At 42.4% G+C, this 14,055-nt stretch overlaps 1 protein-coding gene across 1 annotated transcript in view; it reads right to left on the bottom strand.

The window, feature by feature from the left end:
* Window positions 1–14,055, bottom strand: part of OTOL1 (otolin 1) — a 58,935-nt gene that overhangs the window by 38,904 nt on the left and 5,976 nt on the right. Inside the window, exons 4-5 of the mRNA XM_061637728.1 lie at window positions 13,370–13,467; window positions 4,927–5,520 (exon numbers count right to left, since the gene is read on the bottom strand). Coding sequence (XP_061493712.1) covers window positions 4,927–5,520; window positions 13,370–13,467 — 692 coding nt within the window. The remainder of the gene's footprint in view (window positions 1–4,926; window positions 5,521–13,369; window positions 13,468–14,055) is intronic.

The following is a 14,055-nucleotide window of genomic DNA, read 5'->3' as shown; positions in this document are numbered from 1 at the left end:
GTCAGTCGTAACCCAACCTTTCATTGCCTCTGGATTGCCACTTGAACCCCCACTTTTTCTAGAGAAAGACCATGTTATTTTGTGTTCTGTTCAGGGCTGCACTGTCTGCAGTAACTAAACAGCAGTAGTAGGGGAGGAAGAGCAACACATTCCTAGAATGGTATATAAAACAGATTTCCTTTTTTGCAAATACATGCATAATTATGTTCAGGGATCAGAAATGCAAATAATGGACTATGGAGCTACTGATGAAAGTGTACTAAATGCGTTGCTGTAGATACTTGAATCCATCAGGAAATCAGCCAGACTATGGTAGCTCCCAAGACCTCTGGGCAGAAGGTCGTGGATTGGCCAAATGGGTTTTCCACTCAGACTCTTGAGACTAATACAATGAAGATATTAAGTTGGATCCAAAGATTGCACAGCGCAAGCAGAAGTCACCTGGACTTGCAACAGAGCTTACCAGTTCACACCTACCCACGTCATCCTGCCCCCACAAACTGGCTTCAGAGAGCCAGAGGGACTCAGGTGCACAAGCAGAAGGGATCTTTTGTTGATGTTTAGATTCTGTTACTCAGTAAGTAACTATGTGACAGAGATGGCACTAATCCAGGGGTGGCCACTCCATGGCTCTCCAGATGCTGCTGAACTACAGCTCCCATCAGTCTCAGCCAACACAGCTCATGGTCAGGGATGATGGGAGTTGTAGTCCAGCAGCATCTGGAGAGCCACGGAGTAGCCACCCCTGCACTAATCAGATAACAGCAACAACAAATAGTATTGGTATATTCCTCTGTTCTGAAGTGCTATAATTCTGCTCTTCACTGAACAATTTCTACCTAAAGGTATTCTAGTTTCATCAGCCTATGAGTAATCCTTAAGTACTGCATTGTGACAGATGTTTAAATCTAATGCCTAAAAGAATCCAAGATAGTTTCAAATTTTACAGTTAAATGTATGCCTGAAAAGATGGCATGAGCATCATGATAACTATCATCATACTCTGGGTCAATGACTGTAACCGTAAGAGTCCCTGAGATCATATTCAAAGACTCATTATAATGTACTTATTTATATGATGCTCTAATGTATCTCCAAATGAGCCATTACAGCTCAGTTTGGTGAATTATATACCCCTCTAGGAAGGATTGTACTTTTCTTAATTACTGCACAGGAGGTGCCTAACACATTTATATTCCACACTGAACTAGGAACCACAGGCATTTACATAATGGTAAATGCCAGGACATGAATCCTCTAGCATTTTCACATGAGGCTGAAACCACCCTTGAGCATTTCTTGTGCTGTTTATGTTAATAGTAGGGCTACAGCACAGAGAAGAACATTTTAATCAATTAATCATATTATTACATTTTCATATACTTACATATGGGTCAAAACAATATTTCTGATTTTGTGTCACAACAGACATTATATCAAAATATGCCTTCTCTCCTATGTAAGGGAAGGGGACTCGTTTAGTTGCAATCCACAGTTTATAAAGGTGTTCTGATTTAATAAATGATTAAAAGTTTTCAAAGTGATTAGTCTGGTTAATCAGTTAAACATTGCAGCCATAGTTCACAGCATTCATTCTGCAGAGAAAGCCACAAAGAGGTGTTTGCAAGGGAAGTGAACATTCTGCCCAATGTACATTAAAGAACTGCTTTAAGCTTCATATGGACAGCTTAAACCCAACCAAAGTTTAGTGATAGGGCTGTAGTTCAGTGGTAGTGCACATGCTTTGCATGCGCAAGGTCCCAGGTCCAGGTCCAGGTGGGCATGACTCCTTTTTAAAACCCTGGAGAGGCTACTGAGCTTGATAGACCAACAAGTCTGACTCAGTATACAGCAGCGTTCTGTGTGAAAACACTCCTACAGCCCAATCCTATAAACCAGTATAACGGCTTATAGGTGTCTAGGACTGGGCACAGGAATTGATGTGATAACCAAGCATCACAAGATGTGGTGCAAACTGACTTTGTACCACCAACACAGCAACCTAGGATTTAAACTTCTGTGACAGCAACGCCCATCACCAGCAGATGAATATTGGCAGCCAGGAGGAAACCTGTCCAGCTGCACGGAATTGGACAATACAGAGAGACAGAACAAGAAACAATTCACCTGTGTGTCATTATCCTTTCAGCTATCATGACATTATTACAACCTTCTATATTTATGTAAGCATCTATTCAGATTGAGACCAAAAAGCGTCATGGCCAAGATGGCCAATTACAGAGGACAGTCCTATGTTTGAAGAGCTGTCAGACAACAATCTTCTGCTTAACAGCATTCCTTACTTGAAGGGCTGGTTGGTCCAAGTTTTATTTAAAGATAAAGGGACACAAAGGACAGCGGCAGGGGCCTTGAAGATGCCCATTGACAGCAACTAGACAGCAGACTCAGCGGTACATAGTTCACCTACCACAGTCTTCCCCCCTATGGTGGAATGTATTGCATTTTTATTTAATTATAACAATCATTTCTAAATTTGCATCTCTGCAGATGTGTATAAGCATATACAAACAGCATGAAGATCTGTATCCTCTTTTGCAGTGTGGTGGTGCATTTCCTTTCTTTTTTTTCTTGATGACTACCATAAACAATGATGCATCAGGGCATGATGTTGAGTGGCATGGGGATGCACGCACCCAGTTAAGTTTCCCGTGGAAAAAGCCTGTAGATGGCTTTTGCTCATGCCCAGGGTCTGGTGGCTTGCCATACTGGGAAGATCAGAAGGAAGGTTTTTCCCTAGTCATATATTTGCCTATATCAGGCCCATCATCCGTGAGCAGATTCAGACTATGACGCTTTGGAGGACAGTTGGCCTAGAGTTACATTCGTAAGCAGCAAGCATCACCAATGCTATGTGTGCACCAAAGTACAGCAGAAAGGTGTGAAGACCTGTTCCAAGTCCCTGAACCACTGGAGGGTTTTGCTTTGTTTTTTGTTTTTGTTCTGCTGGAAACCTTAGGGCTTGTGCTGTCCCTCTACAATAGCTCTCTCTCTACAACAGCTGGTGCCTGCCAGATGTTTTGGACTGCAACTTCCATCAGCACAGTCATCATAGCCATACTGGCTGGGGCTGATGGAGACTGTAGTCCAAAGCATCTGAAGGGCACCAGCGTGGGGAAGGCAGCTCCATAGGCTTCCTTTTCCTGTTAATGGTCCTTGGGACAATTGGTAGTTGCCAGCAGATGGCAGGCAGGCAGTTATCTCACTTTCCTCCCCCATAACATCAAGTAGTATTTACCCATGGGCTAATATCATGACATTCCTTGTTCCTCCACCTGCTGCCAGTAGCTACTACTGGTGTGGAGTGGGAGCTGGAAAGCATGGGCTGCTGTGGCATGGAACCTTTTTCAGCCCAAGGGCCACATCCCCCCAAGGCAACCTTCTGGGATCCATAAACCAGTGGTAGATGGGCCCAGAGATAAAAGTGGGTGAAGCAACAAATGTAAATGTTACCTTTGTACAGGAGACTAGTTTCTACACACACTCACACACCCCTCTCATTATTCCGTACAGACAAGCATGGAGTCATAATCAGAATTCAAAGACACATTCCCGTCAGGCAAAAACATTCAAGGGGGATATGAACCAGAACCTGTGAGTGGCATGGCCTGAGGAGAGGGGGCGTGGTGCGGGGAAAGACCCAAAGACAACCAAGAGACATCCTAGCCTTTGCCTCCTTGAGGTACAAGATTTCCCCCAGAGTCTTTAACCTGCCAGTCTTGCTATCTGCTTCTCTCTACAATGTCTTACCCATCTGGAACTGACTTCCATTTCCCTCTATAGCTTACACTTCTGACTTGCCCTTTAGTCAGATGCCTTGGCCTAAATCTGGGGAGATCCAAAATTCTTCCCTGCCAAGAAGCCATGGTCCCTACAGAACCCTTAAGTGTATTTTGCTAAGTCGCTTGGTTTATTTGCATGGGGCACCTTAAGCTATTAACTCCGTAAGCGCCTTTTGCACCCTGTGCTTGCTCAGTGCTTGTGCAGTCACAGTCTGCATTGCAAGGAAGAACCGTGTAGGAAGGTGAGCAATGTTTGACCCTTCCTCATAGCACAGGATTTGACTAGGTGTTTTTGAAGAGGAAAAGTTCCTTCCAGTTAGCCTATGATCTACCTTAATGATTTCCAAATTTTCTAGCTTCCTGGAACCCTTTCCACACTGACTTATGTGTCAAGAATGGCTTGCATGTTTGCCATGGAGCCTCTGTGGGTTGCAGAGGATTCTGGGAAATGTTTTAGGCTAGGGTGCTGCACACACACTTCATGGAGAGCATTGGCCACCCCTGATGGGCCTTGTTGTTGCTCTACAGTGCATACCCAACACTCCTGCAGCTCCACTTTGTATAGAACCATCAGTAGTGATGGGCAAGATGTTTTTCATGTGGGTTTGGCTGTTGTTATTGATATTCTCATTGAGGAACTCCTGCTCAGCTTTCAAGGAACCCCGAGGTTTCCCAGAACACCATCTAAAAACAAGTAATTTATCTCAGTCACCTCACCCTGTAGTTACATCAGTCCAAGTCATGCTGCATTGTTGCAGGTGCATCACGGGTTCAGCAGAGTGTTCGGGCTTATTATAAAATTGCAAATGCTATGCTACCAAATACTACCGGATTATGAGAATGAGCACACAGTGCTGTGGGTCAGACATGCGATCCAACAGCTGGGCACAACCCTCAGCTGCACTGGCGTTTGGAGTTCTGCGCACCGACAGTTTGTTCAGCTGCGAGGAACACAATTTGTTCATTTACCACTGCTGAGTATCTCTTTACTTCATTGCACAGAGAATTTGGATTTGGGGGATTTTCAGTATGATACTGATCTGGTTGTTTTTAATTAGGAAACAAATGAATGCTGTTCATTAAAAAAAGATTTTGGCAACCCAAAGGCATTAAGTGATACAATTACCCGCATTCTCTTTTTCACCTTGGTCTCTCCTTTGTCCTTCAGCTCCTGGAATTTTACAGAAACAGTGTTGCTCGGTGTCAGGGCTGTTTGCCTTTGGTGTATTTGAGAAGGCAGAAGCTAAGCGATCGTCGAATGCAAGGCCTTTGTTAGCCCCAGCAAATGGCACCAAACTGCTACTACTGTTTTCATCCCCAGAACCACCTACGCCTGGGTAGGTCTGCACCATGTTTGGAGCAGCGAACAATTCTGAAGTCACCCATTGTTTGGATCCAACAGTGGTAGCCACTGGTTCCGGAAGGTTCTTATTTTCCACTCCATCCACCCTGTTAAAGAAAGACGTGGCCATAGATGTTACGACAATCTGGGAACTTGCTCGACTCCCACCGTCTGTGACTGGATCAATTACATTTGTCTCTGGGTCCTGATTAGGGGGAACAGTGGAGGCTTGTTTAGGGTCTTCAGTTTCAGTTGCACCGCTGAGTGACTCCATTGTGAATAGCTGGTAGGGAGCAAAGCTAAAGATGGCAGTTGTTCTCACAGGACCCCAGATGGCACCAAAGAGCAGAGCATGGATCAAGAGTACAGAAAACATGTCTGGAAATGTGGAGAAATAAAAACACAGGAATAAATGTGACTGTGATAAATATTTGTTGTTATATGCCTTCAAGTCAATTACAACTTATTGCAACCCTATGAATCAGTGTCCTGTTATAAACCGCCCTGTTCAGATCTTGTAAGTACAGGTCTGTGGCTTCCTTTAATGGAATCAGTCCATCTCTTGTTTGGTCTTCCTCTTTTTCTACTCCCTTCTGTTTTTCCCAGTATTATTGTTTTTCTACTGAATAATGTCTTCTCATTATGTGTCCAAAGTATGATAACCTCAGTTTCATCATTTTAGCTTCTAGAGATAGTTCTGGTTTAATTTGTTCTAATTTGTAATAAATATTATAAGGTGCACAATATTATAAGGTTATACTGAAATGGGCTTCACTGAGTCACAGGGCTCATGCTATGTTAAACATATTAGCCTCAGACCAACAAGAACCAAGGCAGCATAATTGTCAAAGTGCCAGGCTTGGACTAGAGATGCCCTGGTTCTAAATCATGCTCAGCCATGAAGTTCACTGGGTGAAGGGATCCCTTTTTTCTTCTCCCTACAAGGCCCTCCCCTTGTACACTATATAATAAGGGCAGAGGGGACATAGTTCTGGATGCTGAACCATAGCTATATAGTGCAGAAAAGAGGGGTTTTTAAAATGCACATTCCCCCCACCCCCAAACCCCTCCTTCCAGGATAGTTATTATAAATTGCTAGGGGCTTGAGCAGTCTCCTTTGTTCTCACCCCCTAACTCCATGTTTCTTTTCTGGAGGGGCAGCAAGTGTTTTCAACTGACACCCTAAAATTCCATGTCAGCTGTTCTCAACCACAGAATTAATGCAAGAGCTGTAACAATGGGTTGTATTCAATGAAGTCCTACTCAGAGTAGACCCATTGAAATTAATAAACCTAAGTTAGGCATGTCTATTTACTTCAGTGGGTCTACTCTGAGTAGGACTAGCACTGAGTACCACTGATAATGTTGCAGTGTGGAATGCTCCTGTTCAGGGTTCCAGCCAACCATGCCCTTTTCCAGGATATTCCATTGCCCCTACCACAAGATATTCAATACTTTGTCGACAATAAGCATCATTACAGGACTGCAATCCTATATTGCAGGTTTTTCCCCCAATCCTATCTTCAAGCCACCTAAGAGATTGTGAAGAGCTCCAAAAGGACTTCTCCAAACTGAGTGAATGGATTGTAAAATGGTAAATGCAGTTTAATGTGAGGAAGTGTAAGTGATGCATGTAAGGGCAAAAAATCTTAATTTCACATATGCACTCATGGGGTCTGAACTGGCAGTGACTGACCAGGAATGAGACCTTGGGGTCATACTGTTAGCTCGATGAAGATGTCAAGCCAGTGTGTGGCAGCTGTGAAAAAGGCAAATTCCATGCTAGGAATCATTAGGAAAGGCATTGAAAATAAAACTGCTGATATCACAGTGCCATTATACAAATCTATGGTGTGACCGCATTTGGAATACTGTGTACACTTCTGGTCCCCTCACCTCAAAAAGGATATTGTAGAGTTGGAAAAGTTTCAAAAGAGGGCAACCGGAATGACCAAGGAGATGGAATGACTCCCCTATGAGGAAAGGCTGTAGAATTTGATGCTTTTTAGTTTAGAGAAAAGGCAAGCAAGAGGTAACATGATAGAAGTTTATAAAATTATGTACGGCATGGAAAGAGTGGACAAAGAGAAGCTTTTCTTCCTCTTTCATAACACTAGAACTTGTGGACATCCAATGAAGCTGAATGCTGGAAGATTCAGGACAGATAAAAGAAAGTACTTCTTCCCACAGCACATAATTAAGCTTTGGAACTAGCTCCCAGAGGAGGAAGTGATGCCACCAACTTGGATGGCTTTAAAAGACAAATTCATAGAGGATAATGGTATCAAAGGATACTAGCCATGACGGCTATGCTCTGCCTCCACAGACAGAGGCAGTATGATTCTGAATACCAGCTGCTGGGATCTGCAAGAGGGGAGAGTGCTGTTGCCCTCAGGTCCTGCTTGAGGGCTTCCCATGGGCATCTGGTTGGCCACTGTGACAACCAGCAGGCTCTTCTTATGTTCTTAAAGTAGCAGCCATAACCACAACTCACGGTGGTGAAATTCACACAGTGCAGAATTAAACCGTCCCAAGCTGTGGTAATGGCCAGCACCTTTGATGGTTTCAAAAGAAGAAATGACAAATTATTGGAGGATACGTCTGTTGACTACCACATTACCTAAATTGACACTTCATGTACAGGAAGCCAGATTTCAGCTGAACATCAGAAAAACCTTCCTAACTGTTAGAGCAGTATGACAATGGAACCAATTAACTAGGGAGGTGGTGGGTTCTCCAACACTTGAGGCATTCAAGAGGCAGCTGGACAGCCACCTGTCAGGTATGCTTTAAGTTGGATTCCTGCATTGAGCAGGAGGTTGGACTCTTATAGGCCCCTTACAACTTATAGGCCCCTTACAACTCTACTGTCCTATGATTCTACAATTTTGAGAAGTGTTATATCCCTAAATACCAGGTGCTGGAGCCCAGGGATGGAGAACCTGTGGCACTTCAGATGTTGCTGGACTCAAGCTCCCATCAGCTCTAGCCAGTGTGGCCAATGGTCAGGAACAATGGGAGCTGTAGTCCAGCAACATCTGGAAGATCTCCCCACTCCAGGTTCCCCACTCCTGCTGTAAATCAGGAAACACTATTGCCTTTATGTGCTCCTTGCAAGCTTCTCGCAGACATGTGGATAACCGCTGCTGGAAACAAGAACAAGGTAGGCTTGATGGATCAATTAATCAATCAATAGTCTATTTGTGCAATGCACTAATGTGGAAACAAAATCATTTTGAATTACAGTAGGGTGGGGATGGGTGCGAAATTTGATTCAGTTAGCATTTCAAGACAAATCTATTGAATCTGCACTTTCCAAAACAATATGACAACTGAAACACAGCCATCCTTCAAAATTTGCACTATTTGAATTTAACAATGCAGTTTGCCAACCAATGTTTCCAAAAATGCATATGTTAGGGGAAAGTGTGCATAAAAATGAACATATGAGTAAAAATAACATGCAAAAATGCATTATAAGAAATTGTTTGCAAAAATGTATAGATTAGTCAAAACTGCATAAAAATGTGTTTATTAGGAAAAATTTGCACTAAAATGCTGGAGAATTTTCATGAGGATTTTTTTTATTTAAAAAAAACCCCTGCATTGTTGCAGAAATGTGGAGAACTGAATTTAAGACTGAAGAAATGAGAAATTGAGAGGACCGAAATTGTTAGATCTTTCCATCCCTACAGTAGGGGGGAAATGGTTAGTAAACAAAAGTAGTAAATTTCTGCTGTGTGTGCTTTACCTGAAAGAAGTCTTCAGCTATTCAAAAGCCTTTTCCAGTAGATCCATGACACTGAAAAGCCAAACTGCACTGACTTAAATACTAAAATCATGAACAAAGACCATGTATTTTGTACAATAAAAAGCATGTAGGAGGGGCTTAGCTACTCTGTGATACAAATAATCACTTCCTAGAAAGGCTGCAGAAGACACTGGTTTGTTCTTTATTGTAGCCTCATAAATAAAACTTGTTCTTAATTATTTCTATTGTTATGCCAGAAATTATATGTTAGTTACCCAAACCGGTGATTACTTCTAATACCTGTTATTCAGAGGAACAAGGAGCAACTGTCTTCCCCAGAAAACTGTCCTCTTTTTCTTTTCTTTAACTTTTTAGGACTGGATACGAAATTTGCAAAAATATTAAAGCACCAAACTAAACGTCACATTGAATATAATTTTTAACTAATTGTGCTTAGAACTGGCTATATCCCTTTGTTTAGAAAAAAAACAGCCATAGGGGACCCAATCCAGAGATGTGCCACAGCGGGGGGGGTGATTTTAACCCTGTCTCTGTCCCAGTGCCATTTTGCTGCCAAAATCCCACCCATCCATCCTGTAGCCACTACTTCTCCTTAGAGCTGCTATTCAAGGATAAACAGCAGCTGGATAGACTGGTTATGGAGGGAAATCAGCACAAGAGGAGGATTTTTTTTTAAGAAAAAAACCTCCCCCCCCCATGCAGTCACAGTCTGGATTAGAGGTGTCCTTGCCTGCTTTTTTCTAAGCACACTGGTTAAAAATGCCAAAAACGTGTGTGTGTGTGTGTGTGTGAGAGAGAGAGAGAGAGAGAGAGAGTGAGTGAGAGTGTGTGTGTGTGTGGGAGGGAGGGAGGGAGGGGCTGCAAACACACAAGTTGCCAGAGCAAAGCATTTCCATTAGCCACACCAGGAGGGGCATTGGGTTGATCTGCCAATCAGCTGTGAAATCTCTTTGAAGATGGATTTTTTTAAATGCACTCAAGTTGCTCCCACCAGGTTTTACAGTAAAAAGGGGTAGAGTTTGACTAGTGTTGTCTGTTCTGCTGGTTCCAGCATGTCTCCATCTCTTTCTTCTGAAAATGGAGGCAAATGACGCTAGTCAACCCCCTCCCCCCTTTTTTACTGTAAAACCTTGTGGGAGAAGCTTCAGTGCGTTTTTTAAAAAATCCACTTCAAAGAGATTTCACAACTGATTGGCAGATCAGCCTGTTCCCCCTCCAAGTGTGGCTAATGGAAATGCTTTGCTCTGACGACTAGTGTGCTCACAGCCTCAGACATCTTCTAAATCTGCAACAGTGTCTGGCTTACTCCCCTAAGAATGTAAGAACATAAAAAGAGCCTGCTGGATCAGGCCAGTGGCCCATCTAGTCCAGCATCCTGTCACACAGTGGCTAACCTGACGCCTGCGGGAACCCCTTCCCAAATACACAACAGGGATGCTCCCAAATATGTGGAGCGTGGCCTCAGATGTTACAAGCTCAGATTCCTCATATTTCCATAATTCAGTGCAACAAAAGTATATCCTAACACTCTTTTATGTCATGCTTCCTACAGCGGTGAGCAAAAAGGGTAGTATGTATTCCTTAGTGCTGCCGGCCACAAAAAAACAAGAAACAACCACCAATATAAAAAAGAATGCTTTCGTTGTTTATCTTTTCTAGCAACAACTTCTATGGTTAATGCAGGTTTAGCACACTGCAGGTACCTTTTGGTCCACTAGAGAGCAACAATAGACCATCCCTTAATTTAAATTCCCTTGTTTGCTTCACCGCTTTGTGAAGCATCTTTTCATTGGCAAGGAGGCCCATACAAATTTCCTCTTCTCTTTTATTTATTTGTTTAAGAAAATGTATATGCCACTAAGATAGCCTCTAAGCAGTTTGCAAAGAACAATCTAAAATAGTCATTAAAAAAACTCTGATAACAGCAAATTAAAAAACAAATGGGCACAAAATCAGCCATTTTAAAACAATTATATGTAGTAAATTCAGCTGTTAAAAATGGCATGCCTGGGTAGGCTTACTGAGACAAAAAAAAGGTTTCCCGCAGGAGCTGAAAACAAGGCAGTGAAAGTGCCGGCCTAATATTAATGGGCAAGGGCTCCAAAAGCAGACCAGGAGCCAGCGCAGAACTGGTGAGATATGATCCAAATGTCTAATACCAATCAGCAACCTACAGCTGTTTTTGCTTGGAGAGAACATTGTTCATCCATATGTCCTGAAAGACATTCCAAGTAAAGAGCTCTATGCATGCATTCATAAGAATACGTGTGTGGGCTTGAAGTTTGTGCCTTTCCCCACACATTTTGATTTCAAACTGCACAAGCAAAGGGAAATCGTGAACCATGGGGATTAAGGGAGGTTCCCCACCCCAGCTTAAAGTATGTAGAGAAAGAAGGTATGGGTGAGCACCAGGCCCACCCCAACATCCTTACCCCCACCTCCAACCATTGCCCTCCCATCTTCCAATATTGAGAGTTCTGAAGACTTCTCACCACATTTGGCTGGATACACATATAATCCACCGTGCTATTGGTAAAGGTAAAGGTGTCCCCGCACTTGTAGTGCGAGTCGTTTCCGACTCTTAGGGTGACGTCTTGCGACGTTTACTAGGCAGACCGTTTTTTTATATGGGGTGGAATTGCCAGTTCCTTCCCCGGCCTTTCTTTACCCCCCAGCATATGCCGGGTACTCATTTTACCAACCACGGATGAATGGAAGGCTAAGTGGACCTCGACCCCTTTTACCGGAGATTCGACTTCCTCCTTCCATTGGAATCCAACTCCAGCCGTGAGCAGAGCTTTCGGCTGCGTTACCGCCGCTTAACACTCTGCGCCACTCCTGCGTTATCAGAATCCCTAAGCACAAGGAGGATTCATGCTTACTTCCAGACAGAGGCTTAACATTGCAAAGAGGTCGTTCACATACTGCAAATGTGTTCTGGTATCAGGTTGTTGGGGTTTTTTAACTTACTGGAATTTCCACAGAAAATGTAAATAAAGATAAAATGGGAGAGGGGAAATACAGACAGGCATTTAGATGCCAATGATATCATGTGGATGCTGAGGGAAAACCTCTTGCATGCACAAGGAGCACTGATCCCACAATAAACACTTGTCTGGAATAAGGATGCATTTCCATTCCAACCCATAGTCATAGAATCATAGAGCTGGAAGCAGCACTGTTTCCGTTCCACTGCAGTTTGGCTTCTGACAAAAATTGTTATTTATCTTGCTGTTCATGATTGTAAAATTTTACAAAATTAATTAGCTTGACATTATGTTATTCCACACCATTCATTTCAATGCAAAGGAAACAACAATAAAAACTGGGGGAGGGGAGTCATCAATTAAGTATCATGACATATAATTTGTGGACTGAATGCAATAACAAAAGGAAATACCGATAGTAGTCACTGGATTGATTTCTGTTCCAAACATGAGATGAATAAGTGAACAGTGGCAATTTCCACTCCTGTTTCTGTTTCCGTCTGAATTTGCAGACATCCCTAACCTGGAAGCATCCATGGTTATACTCCCCCTTCAGACTTGGCTAAGCACAAGAAGGCCAGGGGTGGAGCAAGTGCAATCAGCATATGAGAGGACACTGAGGGCAGATCTGGAAAGAAAGAGGGGGGCATTTAAAGGTGAACCTACCTAATTTGCACTTTCCAAAACAATATGTGACCCAAATCATGGACAACCTTCTAAATTTGCAATTCTCCAAATTTTGAATACAGTTCTCCAGCCAAGCAGTGTGTAAAAGTTAAAGTATGCATAAAAATTGCAATGGCTGCCATTTACCTATTGGGCTAAGTTCAAAGTGCTAGTTCTGAAACACAAAGTCCTATACAGCTTGGGGCCACCCTGTTGTTTGCCATCCTGGGCTTCTTTTAGGAGGAAGAGAGGGATATAAATTTAAGAAATAAAGAAATAATAAGTTGGTGAAAAGAACATAACAAATGCATTATATTTGGGAAACTGCTTTGCAAAAATGTGTATGTTATGTTATGTGTATGTGTTTGCAAACAAACAGGCAGATATTAGGAGAAATTCACACTAAAAAGCTGATTAATTTTCATAAGGACTTTTTAAAATAAAATAAAAATCTGAAACTGATGTAAAATTCCGGAGAACTAAGCTTTAAGACTGGGAAAAATAAGAAACAGAGAAAAACCAAAACTGGCCTAGTTCATCCCTAGGGCTGGTGCACTTGCAGGCACTTAGCCACACACGTCCTTCTGAATGCATGCAAAGGGTTAGATGGAAGCAACATGGGAGTATTCAGATAACAAGGGGCTTTAGAAAACTGCAGTAAAATTGTTTTATCTGTTTCTGCATTCATTACTGTACTTCCTTGGAGCAGAAGCAAATCACAGTAATAATCTTTTCCAAAAATGAAGCACTTCTGTGACAGACCCTGTGATTATCACAATGATTAGACCGGGAAGAAACTTACGCTTTACCGTCTGAAAATCAAGCTCATTTCCTCTTGTACATTCTGAGTCTCTACCCTGAACATCCTTGAACGAACTGGAAGACTGCCATGAATCCTTACTTAAAAAAAAAAAGTAATAGAAATTGGATTAAAGGATTATCTTTTTTAAGGCTGCAATCCTAAACACTCTTTCCTGGGAGTAAATCCATCTGATCTCTCAATAGGGCTTAGTTTTCAGTAGACATGCATAGCTTTTTGCTGTTATTTACTCAGATATACTCAGAGCGTTCCCAGATTTCCAGACAATCGTTATTTTCAGGTGGGATTCAGTCACATAATGGTTACTTCAAGATGTGCAATTACAATTGATTTGATGCTCTTGCAATAAAGGGAGTGACAAGAAAATGCAGTGGAAAGTGTTGGATAACAGTTGTGTGTAACATCATCATGTAATCTCCCTGCTAACATATCAGAATGAATGCTCAATAAATAGCCCATTGTCTATCCTCCCCACAAACTTTATGCAAACAAATCAGGATGAATACTGAATAAACAAGTTGTCTGGAAGAGAGCCCAGAATAGCCCTTTTCAGCAGATCTACAGCATTTGATCTGTTTTGTGACTATTTTGCCACTATTGTTCTGGATCTTTTTTACTGTTTCATGGCTGAGGTAAGATTTGCACCTGGAGTGTTGCAGCTCAGTCTT

The sequence above is a fragment of the Rhineura floridana genome, chromosome 7, assembly GCF_030035675.1.
Source record: "Rhineura floridana isolate rRhiFlo1 chromosome 7, rRhiFlo1.hap2, whole genome shotgun sequence".
Lineage (NCBI taxonomy): Eukaryota > Metazoa > Chordata > Lepidosauria > Squamata > Rhineuridae > Rhineura > Rhineura floridana.
The sequence above is the reverse complement of the archived record's forward strand: the minus strand, read 5'-3'. Positions and strand labels throughout refer to the sequence as shown.